The 25,243-nt window shown below is 30.4% G+C and overlaps 1 protein-coding gene across 1 annotated transcript; it reads left to right on the top strand.

Moving 5' to 3' along the window:
• The first annotated feature begins 12,109 nt into the window (after window positions 1-12,109).
• LOC126919667 (uncharacterized) lies at window positions 12,110-18,616 on the top strand. Its single transcript, XM_050729151.1, has 10 exons — window positions 12,110-12,615; window positions 12,687-12,820; window positions 12,894-13,051; window positions 13,140-13,305; window positions 13,387-13,642; window positions 13,730-13,867; window positions 13,956-15,265; window positions 15,358-15,459; window positions 15,545-16,633; window positions 17,353-18,616. Exons 1-9 carry the CDS (start codon window positions 12,591-12,593, stop codon window positions 15,632-15,634), a joined length of 2,379 nt encoding a protein of 792 aa, XP_050585108.1. The 5' UTR covers window positions 12,110-12,590; the 3' UTR covers window positions 15,635-16,633; window positions 17,353-18,616.
• Window positions 18,617-25,243: the final 6,627 nt, after the last annotated feature.

The following is a 25,243-nucleotide window of genomic DNA, read 5'->3' as shown; positions in this document are numbered from 1 at the left end:
AACTCTGCAAATTAATTCGCTGCTGGTGTCTGCTCAACGGAGCATAGAAAACAGCGGTTGATTTCGAACAAACGAGTGTACTGCGATAATATATGTGCGAGGTGTCCATTAATTTTGAGGCTCGTGGACATTTTGCTATTGCTTTTCGACGTATCTTGTTCGATCGATGTATCGTGATACATATTTCAGGAAATTATTTCTATTGCATGTAAATAAAATATTTTTACAAAGTCTATAAATACATTACATTTTTTCATAAAAAATACTTTCATCAACTAGACGCTTCCCTTCTGATATTAGAAAAGATGAACATTATTCAATAGATCAATGAAAACGCATCAAGTAAAATTAACGCATAACTAACGCGTTAAGTTGAAAGTACTAACGTCAGTAAAGCGAAAAAATGGCGAATAAAATATTTATGAAATTTATTAAATTAATGTATCGATTATTAAGTTAATCTGATCCATTATAATCTACCAGTTTTCATTCATTGAGACAAATCGACAACAACACTCTAAACCAGTCGAATCTCTTGATATCAAGCCTTGGTTTGTCATGTTTGCTAAATATTGTTTCGAACTTGTACGGAGCTGTCTTCGAACTCCTTCATCATACAAATCTCTCTTCCATTATAGTCTGTATTATGAGAAATGCCGTGAATCAATACAACCTAATACATATACATTAAATTGATTTAAATATTTTCCTGAATATATTCGATTTGCAGATAAATAAACGATACTTTACAACATTAAAAGAGAATAATTTTAATTCCTAATCGACATGCTTATCATTTGTACGAACTACGCTGATCGTGCTACGTACACATAAACAAATTCCATTTCCTCGGCATCAATCAATCGAATACGTTATTTGCTTTCCATCAGTTCTACTATTCAGCGATTCCTCGAAAAGTTAACAGCTTCCTCGAATAAACAGTAAACATCGATGGAAATAGAGTATTGACGAAGATTTTCCACTTCGTACCACATTCCGCAATATACGTTCGGCGTATTAAAAGTTTCCAATAGAAAGACCAAAAAGAAAACATCGCTTGTGCGTTGCTTTGTGGTCATTCGAAAATAATGTTTACTTTGTTCGAATGGAAAAAATATCGCCCATGGTATACGTGTAGTGATCGCTCCAGACAGTGAAAGAAGCGTCGGAAGAGCATAGCCGAAATGAAAAAGAGACAAAGAAAAACAATCTTCAATTTGTGCTGCAGATTATTGCGACTAACGTGGCATTTCCCTCGATTTGCCGTGGCCCGATTAAACGACTCCCTACGACGTCGTTATCGACATCCGAATTACCGGACATAGGGGAAAGGGTGGGTAGGCAGGGAAGACAAATAGCAATGAGATGAAATATTTTATGGGACTCCAGTTGAATATTTTATTACAATTCGAAGATTTGGCTTACGAACCTAACGTTAGTATATATAACTCTAGGTGGATTTAAAATAATGTCACTTAGAAATAGGGCAATTATAGTAATAGATAGGAGAATTTATTCTACAAGTATTAAGAAATCAAAATAATTTATAGAAAGTTCAATGATGCAAAACTCTACAAAATGCACATAATATGCAAAAATATACGAAATATCCAAAATGTAGTACACGTTATGATATTTAGTGAATAAGATAAATATTTGCATACGGGTAGGATTCATTTGTTTAAACGTTTTTTATTTAAGGACTTTTGTCTACGTGAATAGATAGCCCATAATACAGTGAATTTATGCGTGTCAATTATTCTCAAATGCATAGTGTTGCTACTTGGCAGCATATCTATATTTCCTAATGTACCGGACATACAACGCTTATTGCATAGTGTGCTCTAATGTACTACCATGGTATAGAGCGTAGGCGTACGCGAATAAATGGATCGTCTGCACAAAATAAACTTTTTTATTTTAAGCTTACCCGTCACGGCCTAAATATTTCAATGTTATTTGTATCTACTGTTTACTTTTATATTTAGAAAATTATTACGTTGAAATGCTTTAAAAATTGCGATACACAATGAACGAGGTAGATAGTTGTTCGAAATAATTTGTTTGCATGTGTCACACATATTGTAGTTATCTGACAAGGACCTATTTCTCTAAATAAAAAACATTTTGTAAACGTTAGGTGGATTAGCCTCATTCGTCGTTTCTACAATTTTGTAACACATAAATGTGTCAGTTCGAAATATTTTACTACTTTTGAAAAAATTAGGCATTTAGGAACTAAGAAGATCAAAAACTGTTAAATAAGTTAGTTTCTTCTCTCATTTTTTAACCTTCCGTACAAATTCTATTTTTAAAAAAACACTCAAATTTTTCATTTTGGAAATTTTATTACTATGTACTGACGTTACTATAATCGATCGTGTCATTAATCAACTTTCTAATAATCGAGATTCTGCAGCAATTTGTTCGAAGTGTATATAAAGCCGAATATAGAACCGAATATAAAACCGCAGAAGAAGTATGTTCCACAAAGATTCTATCAGATAACTTATAAAAGGGTTTAGAACCTCCCAAATACTTTCTCAGTGAAAAACTAAAATAAAACGTTTCTTTATACTGTCTAAAAACTAGCGCGCGTGTAAAGTGTAGATATAATCAGTGCTTTTACCTCTGGGATACATCCTTCTAAGGATGAGAATAGGACAAAAAAAAGAAGTGACAGCGAAAAAGAATTATGTATTTAGAACGAAAGTGTGCAAACTGGAAAATCAAACTTCCTCGTTTTCAGCTACATTATTTAGCAGCAATGTTCTGATGGAAGTTTGCTTCGTACATTTTTCACAAGAAAGCTATGAAGCTTCATTCTTCGAGAAAGATCACCCTTACTTCACTCAGAGTACGTCACCACCAAATACAGGAAACGAAATATACTGTCTTCCGATTCGGATAATAATAAAATACCATTATTCTAGCGTTTGCCTTTCTCGAACATACAGAAATACACGAATGAAATTTCAACCGTAAAATCAGTATGTAAAAGCTATTTTCACACTTGAGTTAAATTCATATTCATATTCATAAACACTATTCATATAAAAAAATATGTCGTTTTAACGAAAGACGTTTAAGCTTTTTTAAACGATATTAAGTATTCGTAATTTTTAACAAAATATGATCATAATTATAAATGAGTACATTTATGATTACAATATATAGAACTATATGGTTCTATTTATGCGTGAACAACTAGATGTGTCAAATATTTATCGGTTCAATTAAAACGTTCAACTTTGTTGGTTCATTTATATGAATGATTTAAATCGGTAAAGTTAATAAATAATAAAGTTAATAGAATTATCATTGTATCTTTTATTTTAAAAATTGTGTAATAAATGACTGAGGTCGTCTATATACGTAATTAAAAAATAATATTCATAAATATAATCGTGAATATTAAAAAATCACAATATGGGTAGGATGGAATATAATTAAAAGCATACATCATCACTGATATCAAGCACATGGTATCAAACAATGATACATCGTCGTTCGATGTTACACAGGTAAAAAATTTATTCGTATCGGAAATAAAGTATAAGTAAGTAACGTACTGGCAAATTTTTGTTCTTATTTGTTTTGAAAATCAATCATTTTACCACAATTTTAATAAAAGGAATAAAATTGGAATTATAAAAAGCACTTATAACTGGAAATACATAACTTCGAATAATGCTGTAAAGAATTAATTTCGCCTATTTTGTTAAATCATCTATAACACCTTGCACAGAGAAATGAAATGATCTATGAACTACTTTACGTAAAATTATTCTATCATCGAGTTTCCTTTAAACACAAAATAAACATAGCTAACATTTTTCGTTGTTATCCTTGAATAAATTTTACTCTCCTGTCTTTATTTTCTCATTTAAATTTTTCAAAAATATATTGCTGCGTACACATAAGAACTGAAAGAAAGTGTCCGCCCTCATAGAGGAAATCGAACGTGTGATATCTCGTTCCTGTCAGTTGAGCCAACCAACCCCTAAGCAAGTTCGCGCAAGCGTCCTCGATAATTTCTCACAGACTCCTTCTTTCTAAATAAGGAGATTCCGATCCTACATGTACATACATACAATGTATTTAACAAACATATTAATAAAACATATTCGTTCACATTTCAAACAACTCTTTTCTAATGTTAAATCATTAACTTTTTCATATCGAAAGATATTTCGAGAACTATTTAACTGATTTTTAATAATAAGATTTTTTTGTTAGTAATGAAAAGATCTTAAAACAACTTTGCAAAAGTTGCTGAAAAATCTGTTCTCTAAAATATGTTTCGCATGAAACACCTAATACAGACCAACTATTTCCATTCTTGTGTGCAGCAAATCTCATTCACAATCTAAATATGATTCCAAGGATAAAGCTTCCAATCTTCGTATTTTTCTCGCAAATAACATGAAGCAATTCCAATAACAACTCGTCGGAAACAATTCGTTCATAGCATAAGACAAGCATCTGGTCATAAAGCTGAATCCTCGACGGCATACAACGAATACATATATCGAATAACGATTCTAACGCATGCGACAGATGTAGAACATGGAACCAGCGCGCGTTCTATATCATTACTTTCGTAATTCAACGTATCTGTGATTTCCATAGAAATCTTTCATACTCCCCGGTAGCGTGACGACAAACAATTGTAACTTCTGCAAAATCTGGATAAAAGTACATTACATTTGCTCCAAATTTCTACATGAAATTTATATAAAATATGTATACGTTATTGCTAGTACATTGAATATACTTAAAAGTATTTGAAAATAGTTTTTAAATCAAATTTTTACAAATACAGTTAAGGAAACGGATAATGTCACCTAAATATTATAATGCATACTTCCTCTCGGATACTTTGTATATTTTAGAATATTATTATGCATCCTGTACGTTTTCACACATTTAAATAATACACATAATGTCTAATGATAATAAGTATACACAGGACTTTCATGCATTTATGGAAAATTTCAATGTACAAAAACGTAAAGAGTGCGCATAATATGCAAAAATATACAGAACATTTACAGTGAAGTATATACACGTTATAAAGTTTACAAGATGAAATAAATCCATTTAGGTTTCATTCTTTCATTCGTCCTTCATAAAGAAGTGATTTTGTCTATTGTTTAGCAATGAGATTCGTGAACTCGTAAATCAAAAATATTACTCGCAGATACATGTACGATAACGCCAAGGGAATGATTTTTATGTAGTAAATACTTATCTGCTTCTCTCTCATATACCTTGACTTTTATCAGAAATAGACGTTTGTTGTATCTCTGTGACACAAAGAGGGACTGGAACAATTAATGAAGCTGGAATTATAAAGCGAGAGTTGCAGATGACTCGTTCCATCTTGTAACAATTGGAAGAAGGGAAACATTTCGCGGAAAGGAATAATTGCTGCTGTTGGTAGCTACTGCTATTGGAAGAAACGTTTAATCACAAGTACATCAGTGTTTGAATTTCCATTTCATTACTCATCGTATTCCCGCAATATTTAGCAATCCAAGATGTTTATCTTTCCTTATTTACTTATCCTTTTTTTTAAATAAAAGACAGATTCAAATACGCTGAATTAATTAATTGAATGAAGACTGTTGTCATTACAAAAACTTTCGAACAATGTGCCCAGAATACGACGTACGTATCGTTTATTAGTATCCTTTCCTTTTGTATTAAATCCTATCTTTAGTTGCACGCGCTTTTAGTTTTGCCATGATATTCTCCTTTAAGAGCAATCTAACTAATATTAGAAACCTAGAAATACGAACAGCGACTAGAAATGCAAGTATGTACGTGAGTCTTGAAAAAGAAAGAAAAATCAATAAAACGCGGTAGCTCAATAGAAAGAAGCAATAAATATTCTATACATGTATCTATATATGCATGAGAAGAATAGGCACTGAGACATTAACACTTGAATGGAAAAAATTCTAATGCAATTTCTTAGAAAGATTTTAGTACAAGCAATTTACCTAATCCCTAGAAAAAAAGATAATGTTATAAGATCAACTACAAAAATTTTTTTAATATATTTTAATACCATAATCTTTATGCTATAGTATATCGTTTCAACTAACAATTCAAGAACATAGTTAAAACATTTATGAATTTACATGATATTAGAAATACTACAACATATCTAACAATACATCTTATAATGTATATATCTTTGGAAAACAAGAATTCTAAAAATACTTAAACTACTATAAGAATGGTAACTGCATAATTTATTGAAATTTATTGTACACGTATAGGTAATAAAACAAAAATAAAAGGAACATGTGTATATAAGTGCAACATTTTTATGTACGATCAACACTTTTCGCTAATATTTTAAAGATACAAATTCTCGTTGCTTCTTTTAGTATCATGCATTATACTTTCTAAAAGAAAACATTCAAAGCTTTCAACAGCAACCAGCCAGCTCCAATAGCCAGCAGTTACATTTCCTTTCACGTTTTTCGATATTCCCATCGTTACGGATAAATTCCGATCGTGTATCAATGTGGCTTCGATCTTCACTGGCTTTCAAACTACAATTTTCGGTAATATTCGAGTGACCATTGGTGGAGTACACGTAAAAATTTCGCAAATGTAACCAATTTTTGAAATTTTCGTTTTTTTTCGTGCTTTCTGTTGCATAACGGAACGATGACTGAACGGAAACTACTCACATACAGTACATTTTAGTCCCTTCATCCATAAGCTTCCGGTGATGTGACGCTTTTATCACTCATTCGGATTTCATTTTTATCAAAAAGATCGTGTCTCCTATTGCGTCACGTATCAGAACGTGCAAAGATATTGTAATAGAGAATTCTAACTCTTTTAAAACTGATTATTTATATTTCGTGATTTCTGCAATTTTACTAATGACATTAATCGACCTTTTAAACACTTATTGCGACCTTTTACGTATTAAAGAACATCAAACAAAATTAATATAAGGTACAACAAAATCATCATCTTTTCTTATCCATAAAAGCGAATGCATTTTTTTAATGATCAGATTAATTATAAAGGTGATGGCGCACATTTTAAATTATTTTCTTTAGCTACATTTTACTCGCATAGAATACAGAAATAATTGTAAGATTTACCTGTGATTTCGTTTGCTATATTTAAGCAAGGCACTGCTACCATGATTGTTATCCAGAACACTTGCGAAACAATGCTTCAAACTTGTTAAAATGCCAACACCTGTTTCTGAAATTCCCTAAGGGTAACCTTAATCTCTCAGGCGAACCAAAATCGGGCCGGTCAGTCGACTTTGATAATGAAGCACTTAAGACTTTGGGTGACGTACACCATTATTTAGCGGAAGAGATTGTAGAAAGTTCGGATTCATTCATCGCTACTTAACGAGGATTTATGAGAGAGCAAAGTTCGAAAATTTGGCGAACAAATTCCAACCAGATTACCAGTAATCGTGCGTCGACTAATAAATATTTGAATTTAAGAAATGAATATGCATGATTTTTCATGATATTATAATGTTCGTAGAACCATTTCAAGAAATGTATTTCTATTATTCATAATTAATAAGAAAAGCAATTTTTCTTATAGGCTAGAAAAAATTCGGTCCCGAAAGTATTAAATATAGTTCAGATTTTTACCAGTAAATGCCACCTCGTCTTAGTCTCGTTCTCGAAAACCTATAAATTTGCATTCACTGTAAGCACTTTGAGTTATATTCATGGATAAAAAAGTGTGATTTATTAGAAAGAAGCAGTCATAAAATACTTAATATTAAGATAGAATTAAAAAAAAATGTATTTGGTATTAAAATTACAAAATTCTAATTTAATATACACATAAAAATAAACATTCTTATTATAATTGTGACTTTTAAATAGTTTTCTTAAAAAATTCTGATTTTAATCGTAAATAAAATTGTGCAAGTCACATATACGAACTATACGATTTTCGAATTTTGTTATCTGAATATAAAATTGACAAAACTTGAAATTCATAATGCGTATAAAAAAAGCTTCACATGTATCTATTTATTAATCTATTTAATTTTTCTGATATTAAACATCACAAATATCCATATACAATAACTTTAAGGAATTACATTAGAAACTTGTACTAATAAATTCATTACTTTCCACAATTATTATTTAAGTCTCATTGATATATAACAATAATAATTTATTGTAAATTCCATGATCAAATTTCAAATATCCCTCACAACATATCCACGCGAGAAATTAAACCTATTCGCGTCATGCTATTAATAATTTTCGTTCACATATAAATTGTGATTTTTGGTAGATAAAGTGAAAAGATAGAGGATCGTTTGTTGAAAATATTATAGCAATCACATCAGGAAAATGAATAATAAAGTGATGGTATTCACCGTATAGAGGGCGTCGGTAACTCGGTCAAATTAACATTCTCTAGCTGACACTGCGTTAATTGCAAAAGTTTTCTTGGGCGATGAAAGTGATAAAGTGTCGACTAAAGCTATGGCTGTGTAAAGCAGCCTGCATAACAGGGAGATCGTTGTCGAGTACGGTAGAACTTTTCATCGTTGCGAATAAAAGTAGATCAAGCTTCAGTCGCATAGAACAGCGAGATTAAGAAACGTCTCGAGTGAACACTTTGAAATACGATAGAGGTCAATGCCAATCCCTTGAGGGATTCCTTTTACATCAAAAAGTATTTTCGTTTTCTTGAATTTATTGGAATCGACGGAAATACAAAAAAAAAAAAAAAAAAAATCGAAATAAACTGTAAAAATGAACCACTTGTTAAGCTGTAGATTATATTAGCTGATTATATTAGCTGTTTTGCGATTTTTCTAAATTGATAAACATAAATATGACGCATCGAACTTTTGTATTGGAAAATCATATCGATCTTTTTATATCAAAGAATCAAGTACGACCTTTTGTTCCTATTCGTTTATTCTGACTATATAGAGTTTGATGCTTCTCTAATATTCCTTATTGTTGATGCATATGTCGTGTCGAAGCAATTATTTAAATAATACTATCGACAAAACTGTTACAATTTTATCTTTATCCGTTTTGAGAAAATGACTTAAAAAGTTAACGAAAGCAGTGAATGATGTATTTGAGATAGTCATCATTACTTAAAATAAAAGCACTTCTGACAGGAAATAAATTTTAAATACTAATACAAAATAAGAAGGCGATGACAGAACAAACGAATGATATTTTGTATCTACTATTCACCATAAAATACATGGGAGCGATGTATAACACAAGAAGGGTCATGAGGGATCAGACTCTAGATGCCTACCCAGCCAACGGTCTCGTTAATTGCTATGACACAATTTCAGGTTCATGATATGTCAATAGCTAAGGGAGTTAGGGTTCTATAAATGCACATGCTTACCAAATGTGAATTAATTAATGACTTTCAACGTCCGCCTTACAGGGACAATGCACCTTTGCTGATAACTCTAAAAGACAACCGAACTTATCGATCTACGTATATATAGAAGATCTAAGTTTTCAAATGACTTAACAAATTGGTAAAAAATTAGTATATCGATATTAATTTTGTAAATTCATTTAAATATCCATATATTGGCATATATTACTTCTGGAAAGTTAGGGATTGATTAGTGGTTAAAAACAAATAGTTCGGCTATAAATACCCATAAAACACAATTAACCATAACAATCATATGTATGTAATACATAATAACATATATATGTAAATATCTTGTTTTTGGAGTAAAACAATGGACAAAATACGGATCATAATGTGTTCGGCTAATTTCAAACATAAATTGACATCTAATAAATATTACTTAATAGCACTGTTAGTAACTAATTTCTGAATGAATTCATGAAATCGACCGTTTCATATTATGCAATAACCTATCTAATATTTCACATTATCTTAAAACATGATTTCTCGGATTCGGATACTTCGGTGGTTAAATGAATAAGCAACTTGAAGGGATACTACGATACCAAATTACAAACTCATATGTAGCTGTTGTACTGTTTGAATATTTAACGATAATTGGATTTAGTATCTCGATTTGAACATTCGGGAAATTTGTGCACGATCTGCACCACTAATGTTCGTTAACTCTCTTTCAGTTAATTAAACACATAGTATTTTCGCAAACACATATATAGATCTGTACGGCATTTCGAATAGCGCTGTCTCAGTTGAAAACACTTTTAATGAGTCGATCAATATTCGTACATACAACGAAATCAGCCCCGAGCTCTTCAGTTTAAGCCTACTGAAGATCCATTTACATACATGAAGCGTTACTTCCATGCTTGTTAACCTCCTTTCTTCGCAGTAGGAAATAAGCCAAGAAGATGGACTTCGCGAAGCAATTCGTCGAGGATCATTACGTAACATGAAGGCATATTAATATTTGTGTCCGATATTCTATTAAATGTAGGACTACTCTACATATTCTCAATAAAAATTTTATATATTTTTGTATCGTTATTCTCTTTTATCACATTTATAAGTTTATTTTTCCAAAGATCGTGGTTTCGCTTAAAAATAAACTTAAAGAAATAATTAGAAATAAAAGCAAGAAATAAAAATAATTCTGATAAATAAAATTATATAAGATGATGCGTAAAATGTGTTGAAATTTAATATAAATCATGATTTATTAACTAATGTCCATAAACACGTTTTTATATAAACATATCTCTGTATTAAAATATCTCTGCTTATACTATCGAAGTTTTTAAAATAAAGCATCACAGAATAAACCTTTATGTAAACTGAGCTAAGAAGGAAATTGCTGTGCTCAAACAGCCTCTCTTCCACTTATCTGACTGCTGTCACCCTCTTCCTTCCCAGAAAACTAAAACTGACATTAAATGCTATCTCTTCCATAAATTTAAATCTATTATGTATATGTAGAAACTAATATTTAAAACATATATTAACCAATGAGGAGATCGTGGAGAAAAGATTAATATAGAAACAAAAAGAAATAATCCGTTGATCTTATTACCTTTCACTGTTGATGAAATGTATTTCTTCGAAAAAAGAAAATGTTTAATGAATTATTATAGAGAAATTCTTGGAATAGAGGATATTCCCTGAACTTTCATCTTACATTCTATGTCTGCAACTCAACTATTATTATTAGAATTTGTATTCCTGTCTTCTCCTAGAATATACATTCATACACGAGTGTACTCGTATTCCTTAACACATTCGTTATTTATTATCAATAGAAGCTTTTTTTTTAATTAAAATTATTTATATGTAACAGAACTTCATCCTCGCAATTTACCTTTAAGAATTGCAAATTAAACCATTTATCCTTCTTAAAAAGGTACTCCATTTTCATGATGTCATATAAACTTATCGATTACTCTTACTTAGTCCAAATGCAGCATATTGAGGTCATAATGACTCAAGATATATTTGTCGAATTATAGGAAGATGCGCTCGTTATAATATGTGTTTGTCTTTCTTAACGATAATAATTGATTTACATACAAATTTAACATTACGAATTCAGCAAACTTCTCTGCGATTTTGTAATGTATTTTTTGTAAGTATATACAATTATTTAAAAAACACATATGTACTCATAATATAAAAATCTATAAAATATCGAAAGGTACGATATATTTAATTTGTGTTTCAAGCGAATTACCAGCCGTTATTACAAAGATTAAGTTTGCACAAGATAAAACATTATTTTTATTCATACGTGTGCGTGTACGCGCGTGTGCCTCGATCACAATTTGTATACTACTAACGGACTCTATTCACGATACTGTGAAACTACTCTTACCATTTTCATATCACATGCGATATTACCGGTTCAGTCCAAAGAAATGCATATACATTTATGAATGTATATATGTATATCTAATCGCAAAGTTAAGTTATTTTTGCTATGTTATTTCTAAAATGAAAATAATAAATTTATTAAAATAATTCATTATTTCGTATTGTTACTTTTTATTTTATTTTAAATCAAATGTGCTCAAGTCTATATCATATTCATAATTTCATAATTACATTTAATTTGAACATTTAAATCCCTGTTATTGTTTTATAAAATTGTTATAATCTTATTCTATAGCGGATCAGTAAGGTCACAAATAGAAATACCAACGGGGCTCTGGAATTCATATTTTCATACTGATATTATGTCTATTTTATTTTACATCTATACTTTGTTTGCAATAAAAACCTTTTGAATTTCGAACAAAAAGAAATCTTTAATAGAGGTGTCTTTGTTTTGTACTAAATAGAGCTGATGAATTAGTACACTGAATTGATAGAAAGAAAATTTAATTAATCATTAATTTTATCTAATAAGGCATAAAAAATGATGTCACTCGTTGATTGGTGTTACATTATAATATTTACTGTACGAATGTCATGTTCTTTTTCTATTCCCTCTTCGTTTTTCCAGTTCGCTCATGCACACACTGTCTTTATATATATATATCCATAATGTAAACATGCATACCTAACCAATATACCGTATGCCGGGCTACGAGCTAGTCAATTTATTGTAGATGAGTGAACTAAGTCAATTAAGTGTGACTTTCTAATTGTAGATTACAATGTGGTACTTGATTAATGAACAAGGTACGTTCTGTTATCGATTAAGTAATAGATCAACCATAAATGACAATGTTATTCCAACTTTTGTATTTTAGGTGCCCGCATATATTTAAAACCAAATCAAGAGACGTTAATCGGCAGGAAGAAAGCTGACATTGTTTTGCCAAATGATAAATCAATCAGCAAGGAACATGCCTCAATTAGTGTTACAAAATTAGAGGAAATAAGGGTATTTTTAAACAGGAAATATAATATAATAAGAAAATGCTGTTTACAAAATACAAATTTTTATATTGTTTCAGGGTAATGAACCAACATCTATATGTAAACTAAAAGACTTAAAGTCAAAATATGGTACTTTTATCCTTCATGAACATGACATAATACAACTAACTGAAACTGAATGTATTTTAAAACATCAAGATACAATAAGATTTGGTTTACAGAACCATGTATTTAAGTAAGTTTCATTTTTTTTTACTTTTTTTTTATCTAAAAATGTTACATATAAATATAAGTCTTCTATATGGAGAAAATTTACATATTAGGGTGATAAATGTGCCTATAATAACAACAGTATCTACTTTATGTGATGATGAGATAGAAAGATTAAAACAATTGATGGAATCAATTGATGGTGTAATAATTACTGATAGCGATTGGAGAAGGGCATCCACTTATTTAACAGTAGGAAATGCTATTTTAACACTAAAGGTATTTTCCTTGAGAAAATTTTTTAATTTGGGTAATTCATTTCCTAATCGAATGTGTATTACTAATTTGGATATATAACAGCTTGCCTCTGCTATGGCTTCTGCTTTACCAATAGTGACAATGAAATATTGGGACGAAGTTAAATTTGCAATAGATAATGGTCGGCAACTTCCAGATTCAAATAATTTTGTTCCACCAATTGGTGAACCATTAATCGCTAAAAGAAAGGTATTGATTTCTCCAAATGAGAAAAGAACAACGTTATTTGAAAATTTAACATTTATACATTTTAGTACAACTCAATATAGGAAATATAAGAAAATCATTAGAATAGCAGGTAAATACCAAACATTGAAAATTGTATCCATGACTTATCTGAATAAAATATTATTAAATACTGTTCTTAATAAGAAATATATTTTAGGTGGAATATCACAATTATTTGAAAGAGCAGATCTAACAACTACAGAATTTTGTAGCCCAAACGTGATTGTATTACAATATTCAGACAATGATTCAACACAGATCACGGAAAGTATTTTTTGCATATATCATTCAATACGTAAGTGATTATTACACATTATAAAATAATTTGAGCATTATCTTTTATTGGTCATATGTACTTAATTATCCTGTGCTTCCTTCTTCAGAACAAGCATTGAAAGCAAATAATTATAGAATGATAGCTGAAGTTGAAATTTGTCTTGCAATATTGCATTGTTCGACAGAAAAATATTGCAATCCTATGTATAAATTCGCAAAGCTTTTAAAAAGATCAGAACGAAAAAATGATTCATGTGAGATTTTAAATCTTGATACACAAGATGAAACAGCCAAAGTGTCAGAATTACCAACTTCTTCGTTTTCGATATCGACACCCGTAAAACACCGTATTATTCCTGAAACATTGGATATCAATCAAGAATCATTACCAAATGTAAGTGGTGTTGTCATACAACCTACAGAAGAGCAAAAATGTAATAAAATACAATGCATAAGAAAAGCTCCTAATACTTCAGCAATGGAAAATATGCAAGTTACACGATCAAGAGTAATTTCCAACGTTTCGGCAACGACATCCGTGAAAATAAGACAACGTATTATTCCTGAAACATTGAGTAGCATCAGTAGTCAAGAATCACAATCAGATGTACATTATATTTTCACACAACCTACAGGAAAGCAAAGATATAATGAAATACAGTGCATAAAAGAAACTCCTACTGATGCTTCAGCAACAGTGAAAAATGTGCAAGTTACACAACCAAAAGAAATTTCCAACCTTTCGAAAACATCCATGAAAGTAAGACAACGTGTTATTCCTGAAACATTGAGCAGCATTAGTAGCCAAGAATTACAATCAAATGCAAATTTTGCTGGTACACAACCTACGAAAAAGCAAAAATGTAATAAATTTCAATACATAGACGAAACTCCTGATGCTTCAGCAACAGAGGCAAGTATGCAAGATACACAATCTAATGAAAACAATTCGACTTTTCCTAACATATTCTCACAAATCATTCGATATTCTAACCATGATAATCAGAATTTACACAAACACGGTAATATACAGGATAAGAGACAATCAAAGGAAGTAATAATCTTAAGTGACGATGAAACTGAACTAAATACAGTACAGCAAAATAAAAATAATAACACGAATTCTAATAAAGATTTCATACATAATACATCGAATAATATATTTAAGACAAATAATTCAAGAGATGAAAATAGGCAAATGCAACAAACAGCTCGATTAACTGATAATCGTATAACTGCCACAAATTTAAAAGAAATGTGCGAAGTCGATGAAAAAATAGAATTAAAAAATGTGCGCCCTGTAACACTAGAAGTAGAAGAAAAGCATAATGTAGAAACGACATGTTCAGAAAATTCAATTACACCATATACAACAGAACCACTAAATACACCTGAAGATCCTCCTATATGTTCTGTGGTAAGTTTAATAGATATATAACATTCATTAGAAAATTCTAAAGTAGGGGGTTCTATTGTATAAGTATATCATTTTTTACTTCAAAATTTCAGGAAAAAGAAAAAAGGAAACATAAAGAACAAAATGTTATAAATTCCGCATTACAAAGTAATTCGTCACTTCGAGCTCATCCTAATTTCAAAGTGTTCAAAAAGGTAAATTATAAGATACTTTTAGGCTATTTTCTATTTAGAAATATTGAAAGTAATGTAAGAATATTAATAAGTTTTATTAATTTAGGTTCCTGCTATAGTTCCTCAGAAAAGGATAAAAATCGATAATATGTATGTATGGAATAAATATAATATAACAAATGAGAATTTATATTAAGATATAAAAATTGTATTAAACTTCGAAGTAATACTTTTATGTTGTAAAGAATATTATTTTTCTAATTCGAATTGTAAGAAAGTGATATTTCTATGTTAATTTAATTTATATTATTTTCTTTTATAATATATTATTATTTAAAATAATTTCATAAGTACCTTGAACATTAAGAATTACTGTATTTAAAATACAACTGTGTAAATACTATATATATATATATATATAGTATATATATGTTGAAAATCAAATACATTATGTTTTTATATTTTAATAAGAAAACAGGTTCTATAATGATAGTATGTACAGCATTATTCATATAAATCTAACGTACATCATCTAGGATCTACATGAGAACGTCAATAACGTAAGATTACAATACACGTCACATATATGCATTGCACTCTCACTACTACAGTTATGTGCCGATGTTACAAGTATAGAGTTATATAAATGATAGGAGATGTATGTATGTATATATGAATGTATGTACTTACATAGCTTGAATTGCAGCCATAGAACTTGAAGTTTGATCACAGAAAAAAATTGCATTTATCAATCGACATCTTTCTCACTAAATCTCACAGCATTTAAAGCACAGAATTATCCGATGTAACGACATGTAACGCTCTTTTGCGATCAAAATTAATTAGTGAATTCGAAAGGAGTAAACTTTACTTGTCTCTAATTGTAAGCAAAGAACTTGTAACTAGCTAACTAAATACATACATTTATATCTACAACTTTTTAAAAAACTGTAATGTCTAAAAATTTAAAAGTACACTTATTATATAAATATTAAAAAAAGAATTAAAGACCGCCACTTTCGTGAAACTAGTGAAACTATAGAATGTGCAATCGCTAATTACTAATTACATACCGCGATATTCGATTATGTCATCGATATAATTTCTCGTGGTCGATAGATTGGTGGCGTCTTGGAGAAACGTTAGTTTTACGCGGGAAGTCCAGCGAAACGGAACATCATCCAGATCCCATTAGGTAAAAGTTAAAATTATCAGTTTTAAAATTTCTTTCTACATTGTCGAATATGTCTATTAATTAGATTAAAGGACTATTAGAGTTACATATATGTAATTCAATCATGGAAGTTGATATATGAAAATAGAGCAGGTGAAATATATATCGTGAAGAGTAAAATATCTTTTCGTATTGTACGACTTAAGAGGCCAAGGAACAGTTGAATATAATTAACATAATTCTTAATATTCTTAATAATTGTACTAAACTGATACTTCAATATATAATCTCATATCAAAAAGTAAAGTAGATTGATAGAAGTATTAGATTTACATATTATATTCTTATTTATTTATTAAATAAATAATTGTTGATTAACGGTATATTATGATAATTAGTAAAAATTAGAAGTTTCTAATAAAATTCCGACGAATATGTAATTGATACTATTACAACAGTAGATTGCTATTATTTGCTATATGGAGATTGATATTACAATATTAATCTTATACGAATCACGATTTTTATATCATGGTTAAGTATTAATTACTAATTACATGGTTAAGTATTCTTGATTGACAATCCTTGATAAACATGATTTTTAGCTACTACGTAGTATAACTGTTTTTGTCACAAACTGGCATTTGATATATATATATATATATATATATATATATATGTGTGTGTTCTAATATAGCTTTTCTAAATTTCTTCTAATATAATCCTTTATTCATTTTCAGGGAACATTCGTGGCCGTGTGTAATGTGATCGGTAGAGTCAGTGTTTGCTACGTAAAGTTATTTCCAATATTTTTCAGATTAAGATAGTTCTTAGTGATCAGTAAATTGAATCAGAACTCATACGCGAGTTTAGAGTCAGTGTTTGTCTGCCGCTTGTAATTTAAACAAGCACGTTAATAGTCTTTTATTTTTCTTTTTTTACACACACACACGTGCGCGCGCGCGCACGCACACACATACAGATATATTCTTCTTTTTAAATACTCTTTTCCAGTATTAGAATCACCCCTCCCCTCAAAAGGATCCAACCTCTTAAAAAACCAAGAACAGTGAGTATCTTTATATATTATATACCACTCTGTCTTATTTTTAGCTTAAATTGCTATTAATCATGAAGGTAATTTAATGAAGTTCAAAATTTGTATTCTTTACTGAAATAAAATCAGAATTTCAACATTTATTGTTACTAAAGTTCTAAATCTAATAAAGTTCCATCTTTCTTTTGTTAAAGATTTTTTACAACTACCATTTTAATTATGCAGGTCGGTGCCTTCATAATGTTTCCCAGGCAAAGATAATACTAATAACAATATTCTTCGCATCTAGTGGTAAGTCGCATGCATTTTTATTCTTAATCACTTAATCATATCGTAGGGCGAAAGATTCGAATCGATACGAGTGACTGGTTATATTACGTAGATCTTCTAGCGAGCATAATGACCACGGATATTTACCCGCAGTATGGTAACATTTTGTGTGTTTTAGTTATTAGTTCAAGATAGAATCTTCTTGTATATTGTATTTTCTGACGATTAAAATTTTATATCAGTAGTATTAATATAAACTGGATGACTTCAAAGTAACATTTAATGTTTACAGAAGTTATCACGTAAGTGAATGTTAACATTGAATTGCGTATTTTGTAATAGAGAAATCCGATATTCTCTAATTTCGTTGCAATAAATATATTACATCTGTGTTACCGTAATATTTTGAGTGATTTATGTTTAAGTATAATTTTAAATACTCACTACGATATGAAAGTTCAGTGTTCGTCATGTGTCAGATATTAAATACAAGAAGACTTGTATTTAATAATTTAATGGCGAAAGGCAGATTTCAAAATCAAAGCAACAAATTTTGCTTCGATGATGGAATCGCTTATAGATACTTTACCTTATGAATACTTACGTCTAATGTAATGTAAAATATTACATTACAGTGAGTTTGTCTTTTTATAAATAAATTTGTTGTTTATCTACAACCTTTTTCTTTTAATGATAATATTTCAATAATTTATTAAACTAATGGAGTAGAGTAAAGAGTTCTAGTAATTTAAAACAAAATTTCAAAATACGAATTGAAAGACCACTGGCCCGTTAGATAAAAGATAGATACATATCACCTTTTTAGCTCAGGATTTTTAAGTTTAACCCTTTCCGTCACCTTCTAGGGCCTCATTCACGTATTTAGATGCAACTTGGATGAGGTACTGCAGTGAACATAAATGTTAAATTTAACTTGAATTGGAATTACGAATTATAAGATACTGCTATTGTTCTTAGAATTTGTTTATTATAGACTGCTATAATTTCTTATAAAATATTATTAGGATTAGTTGTATTTTGCTTTAGTTAAAATTTAATTAAGAAGACATTAATTAATTAACTTTGTAGTATTATGATTTATAAGTATCACGCATATTAAACGTTTCTATCGAGATATATAATTACAGTTATTTTTACTGAATGCATTTTAAGAATTAATATTGTGATATAATATTAAAAATATTATTATATAGCTAATGAACTTAAATAGTAAATTATTTATTTCTTAAGGAGTCTATTATTCCATTCATTGACATTTTTATTTATTACGCCCGAAAATCTTCTGAAAATATTTTTAAAATAAATTATTTTACCTTTTACAAAGTTTTACTTCCCAACTATAGGTAACAACTACATCTATTTCTAAAACTTGTATAAATATAGTAATTAGATATTATAAATGAGAATTATATATGTTAGACAGCGATACATTTTACACGGCAAATATAATAATATTAGATAAATATTATATTGCATATTTGTCTTCTCATCTTCAACGCAAAAAATTTCTTTCTTACCACTTGTAGATAAAGATGAATTTTTAAAATAAATAAGTATTGTAATTTTAATATTTATTGATAAAATGTCAAATTATCTATTAAAATGCGTATATAAAAATTGTTATTGAATTATACAATTTCACTTGCAAACATAGACACTTACAGAAATAGTGATCCCCATAGTCATCCGTATTCTTGTATTCTTTTCCATCAATCTCGGCTTCGATTTTGCGCCAAACTTGGATAAAAATAATACAAATAAGCATATTATTTAGTCGCAAAATTTTTGAAACTTTTTTATTGATGTAGATTTACTTACCATTTCTGAGAAATTTTCTAATACTTGTTTTATGAGGTATTCTATTAGGTCTAGGTGGTTTTGTATTTTGTTCTGCGATTGAGCTTATATCGTCCTCCATATCCATGTTGATATTATGTATTTGTGGATAAGTGAATCACAGCGAGAAAGGAATAGATGTGTACTAAAAATAAATAATAATACAATTTACGTTAATACAACTGTTGCAATGTGATTAACTTTGGTTTGTACAAAAACCCACACTTTATTATTCTTCTTTGATTGATCGAATATTGCATTGTATCTTTCTTCAAGTATATTTTTCTTTCAACCGTTGGTAGTTTATTTAGAAGAATTCTTACTAGAATACTCATGCTTGTTATTAACTTAGAATTTATTAACATTCAGTATCTAATACAATACAATATTACATACTACTTAATAAATAATTTCTTATTTGAGGAAACTATTTAATTGTTTTTGTTATCTATGGATATGGAAATCATGAGAATATTTCATATGTTCATCTTATTAACACCACTGTTCACGCTATTACATTATTTACGTAAAATATGAAAATGATGCTTGCTAAAAGTTAAAGTACTCCAAATTATCATCTATTAGAATGGTCACTAATTATTCTAAATATTAAGGTAAATATAAATTTATTTGCATTATTTACATTGTATTAAATCTTCGAGGTTTTAGTTTCGTTCTTGTTGGCCAATTCTAACGTTTCAAAAGCAAAGAAAACATATGCAAATGCATATTCCTGACCTTCCGCAACAAGTAATTCAGTTTTGTGCTAAACGAAGATGAATACCAGCAAAGCGAGATTTCAAGAGCTAAGAATTGAACACCAAAAAATCTACGTGTTCATCTTCAAGAAAATTTTTCGATTCAGTTTAGTTTCCGAAATATAAACATGTATAGATTATAATAATGGATTACCCTGTACATTAAACTATAGGAACAAAGTCTTAACTTCTTACTTAGTTTAACTTTAACTTAACTTAACTTTTACTGCTTTCTAAGTTCTTTAATATTAATATTCTTATTTTATTATTCTCTTCTTAACATTCTTTAATATCAATATATTACATATTATTTATTTTTCGAGTTATTCGCTTTATTAAGGAAAGAAACTTTATTTCTTCAATCTATACTATCAGAAGTACAAATATGCAGTTCAGTGGAACATATGAGACACTGCATAATATGTATTCTTGCACATAGCAGTATTTCATATTCAATACAGTGTCATAATAAATTTTTGCTAATAGAATTTGGACGTATTTCAAGAATTTAATGTGATAAGTATATCCGTTTATAAAATTACTAATGGCTCGTTTGTATGCTGTTGACCTAGTTATTACATGTGACACAAACTTATCTCTTCTACATCCATACTGATTGCATAAACGATATTTGCTTGTGCAATCTTGCACAGTCAGGAAGATGCATATTTTTTATTAAATAAAATACATTTCGTAAGACAGATCTGTACATTTGGGTTTAATGTAGATCATGTTAGCAGGTTATAAGTATATTGCAATATATAATAATAATAGTTTCAATCGATAAAGTCTTATCAGATTTATGTTATACAATTTTTACGAATAAAGCGATTCCAAATTTTATAAGCAATTTCTTAGTTTATCAATAACAAAGTTTAACTTTCTATTCTTTAATAGATTTGAAAAATCTGCAAATATCTACTATCGCTTATATTTTTAATATGTTAGAATTTTAAGAAAAATATTGAGATTACATTAGTTATAAATAAAAAGAACTAATATAGCTATAGTTATAAATAAAAAGTAATATATGTAGCTATTTGTTTTATAAGTTTTCTAAGTAAACTCGACAAACGCAACTCACGATAAATTTAACTCTGATAACGTCTTATTATCTTGTTTACGATGTTTAAGCAATTATTATAAACTGCTATGCAAATTTCAATCTTTACAAATCTCAACCCTTTCTTATATGTCATAAACTTCTAAGATTTTTTATGACTATAAATTTATTTTTAATGCCATTGAAAGTCATATATGTGGCGCTGGTGCAATATGAATAATATAATAATTATATTAGATTGATAAATAAATAAATAGTGTATACATAACCTGATAACCTGATACTACTATTTCCTTGGAAATTTGAAGCTCTGATTTCTTGCACGACAAAATTATAATATACGTTTTCAAAATACAACTTTCTTAGATTTTAATAGTTAGCTATTATAGGTAGTTTTTACCAACATTTACTTTGGTAGCTATTTGCGGGAAGGATGAAATTGTGCGTAGAAGAAATGAAATAACATTCTAGAAATCGATAGATAGATAGATAGATAGATATGAATCTTCGGAATAAGTGTATTCTTTTGCCAAGAAAAAGACAATCTCATTCAAGCGATGAAAGGAAATGGTCAGTGTAATATTCCTGTTCGGTTTACGCAGTTTTATTACGTCGGTTAGGTGCAAAACATACGATAGCCTAACTACAGATGCATACATTTTTAACTTATACATCATAACTTTGTTTCTATCTGTGCAATATTTAATAAATATATTTAATAAATAGCTACTATAACATTGTTGCGCAATCTTAAATGTCAATTCAATGTCACATGAATTTTATATCAAAATTTTGATATCACAAAATAGTAAAAAATTTACACGACGGTTTAAGAACATGTATTGGTGACGTTATTAAATAAAATATAAGCATAAGGTACGAACAAGAAAACTTACGTTTTATAACACAATCATCACGTGGCTTCGAGTTGCAATTTCTTCAAGGATTTCAACGGAATATTTCTCAACCACTCTATTCATATAGTCTGCTGTGCAACATGCAATTTACATAAAATCAACATCGCTGGTCCTCAAATTACACCTAGCACACTAATTTACAAATCAATCGTACATATATAAAAAAAATATTGTCGGCCGCGAAGATATCCAACCGAAGAATATGAAAGAAGTACGATCCACGAACGTGGCGATGATTGGCGAATGCCAAACTGCAAACTAAAATCTTCGCAATCTTCGTTGGTTGTAGGATAACGAAAGGCTATTCGCGGGTTACTTTGAACTTGGCTGAATAGCGAGCGGAAGAAGAAACTTTGGCCAGAGGCCAAATCCTCCTACGCGACGTCATATTTTTTAACGTAAAACAAAAAGATTTTAACGTAACCAATAGATACATTATCGACTTTGACATGGTTAGTATAATCGAATACACAAATCGTAAAACTATGTGTGTTTTGATATCCTTACGTCTTGAATTCAGAAGAAATAAGAAATAGTTTGCAGTAGGAATGTCGTAACTTGTAACTTCGTTATTATAGCTCATACGAATAACAAAACTAGGAAAATTATTTACATATTTGTTGACTTGCCAAGTTGGCAGTTCTCAGTGTCACCTGTAATTATCCTAACGTGAGAAATATTTACAAAACCTAGTTTTCTTCCACCGATAATAAAATTACGTACCTAAATATTCGTCAAAACTAGAAGAGATATATTAGGGAATTATTAAGAAATCTTTAAGAATTCTAAATCTTAAACTTGCACGATGATTGGAGGACATATTTGTGGCTGTTCGAATTTCGATCGTAACCGTTGCTGTCTTATTTTCAAGTTTGGTGGTTCAAAGCTGAAACGTTCGTACCAATTTCTCCAACAGTATATCGAAACCTTCTATTATCTGAAATTACTCACGACGATGAATCGCAATATGAAATATAAAAGACGTGTTCTCAAAACGGTGACAACTCAATTAACACTTTGATCGCCGCTGAGACCACATTGGCGTCATTTGTAATATGTCAAGTTATATGTTAATAGTTGCTGCTGCCATATAAGCGTCATTTGTTGTCAATTATTGACAAGTAAGGGCAGGTTGCTTAAAGCTACGTGCTAATAACGCAGCCTGATAGAGCTTGAGAAAACATAAGCGGAACATAATTCTTAGCAGAAAGATTCAAATTTCCCATGTCTTCAAATCTAACATTCATACACTACTCCTATCAGTACGAATGATACCTAGGAATTCTTTTATCAAATATCATATACACCTGCATAAACCGACATTCTGCCACATTTACCCCGAAACAACGTAGAACGATCGAAGCGACACGACGAAGTCCGAAACAGGGGCAAAGCGTCGGGCAATGACAGAGCAAGAAGAAGAAGGGTTGCGTGCAGAGCGCGACGGCCGCGTTTTAAAAGCGCGCTTTGTCGCCATGCAACGGGTAACTGTACAGCCTCGGTCCGTGGCTCCTGGTCGTTTGACGGAAAGCGGCGAATTCCAGATAGTAACTGTCGTCGGCAGAATCATCGGTCAGCCTAGAAGGAAGGCATTTAATACCCTTTAGCGAGCGCGCCCGGTCGAGGCGAGTATCGCGCGAGCACGCAAGAAAGCCCAGCTCGGCGTATACAGCACAGTTAGCCTGGCTGCTTGTACAGAGACCGGCTTCTACTAAGAAATTTATATGGCGGCTTACCAGCAATTGCACAGCCACCCTGCCGCGAGTTCGTTTATCGGATGCTGCGCTAATTGGACCACCGGCCAATGCCAATGGACCGTGCTCGTGATTGCGCCTCGTGGACGCGGTCTACTGTCCACACCGAGGATTTCGTCCTTCCCAACCATTCCGCGGCAATGTTGTTCTTTTCGACGGTTTTTGCCGCAACTCCGCTGCTCCGCTGTAATTCGACAGACTTCTTTAACGAATGAGACGCGAAACGTTTCCTCATCCGGGAATTTATGGCTGGATTCGAATCGTTCGGTAAACGTACAACAAACGTGCGATCTTGATGGAAAATAAGAGGTCTCTGTCTTTTAAAATGTATTAGGGTGAATACGGGAGAGATGCCGTATTGTTGGTATTTCGAAGATGAAAGAGAAAAATGACGGATCTATTGCTTTCATATGGTTTGTTTGGTTATTTCTAATATACGAAATGTTTATACGAAACGTCTTATATAAAACAGTTTTCCAAGAACAATATCATTACAATCTGATTTCGTTCTTGCACGATGGATAGCTTTCCAAGAAAAAAATTGATCAGTTTCAAACAACATCTAGTATAAATAATAAATTATTTCCAAATCATATCGAAAACTCCGACTAAACCGTGTTAGATCGAGTTGTATCGTGTAAGAAGAGAATTGCGGGTTTCTTCTAGACCACGCTGAATTGAAATTGTAAGAAAAATGTCGAAATGAAAGCAGAACTGGGTGTACGAGTTTCTCATGCAACTAATCGAAGCCGCACGGCAATAACGAGCAGAAAAGCTGCGAGTGCGTGAAATCGGCTGGCATCAAGGTGGTGCGACAAAATAGCTGTCTTGTTCGCATTCTATAGAGAAGGCACGAGCACGTCCCACCAGGTGAAATATTATACAGATGTTAGGAGGGAAAAAATGGGCGTCCTGACGGGCGGCCGTTTGTGTTAGGACCGTAAGGCAGTTGTAA

The sequence above is a fragment of the Bombus affinis genome, chromosome 8 (assembly GCF_024516045.1).
Source record: "Bombus affinis isolate iyBomAffi1 chromosome 8, iyBomAffi1.2, whole genome shotgun sequence".
Lineage (NCBI taxonomy): Eukaryota > Metazoa > Arthropoda > Insecta > Hymenoptera > Apidae > Bombus > Bombus affinis.
Note: the sequence above shows the minus strand (reverse complement) of the source record. Positions and strands in the feature narration are given on the sequence as shown.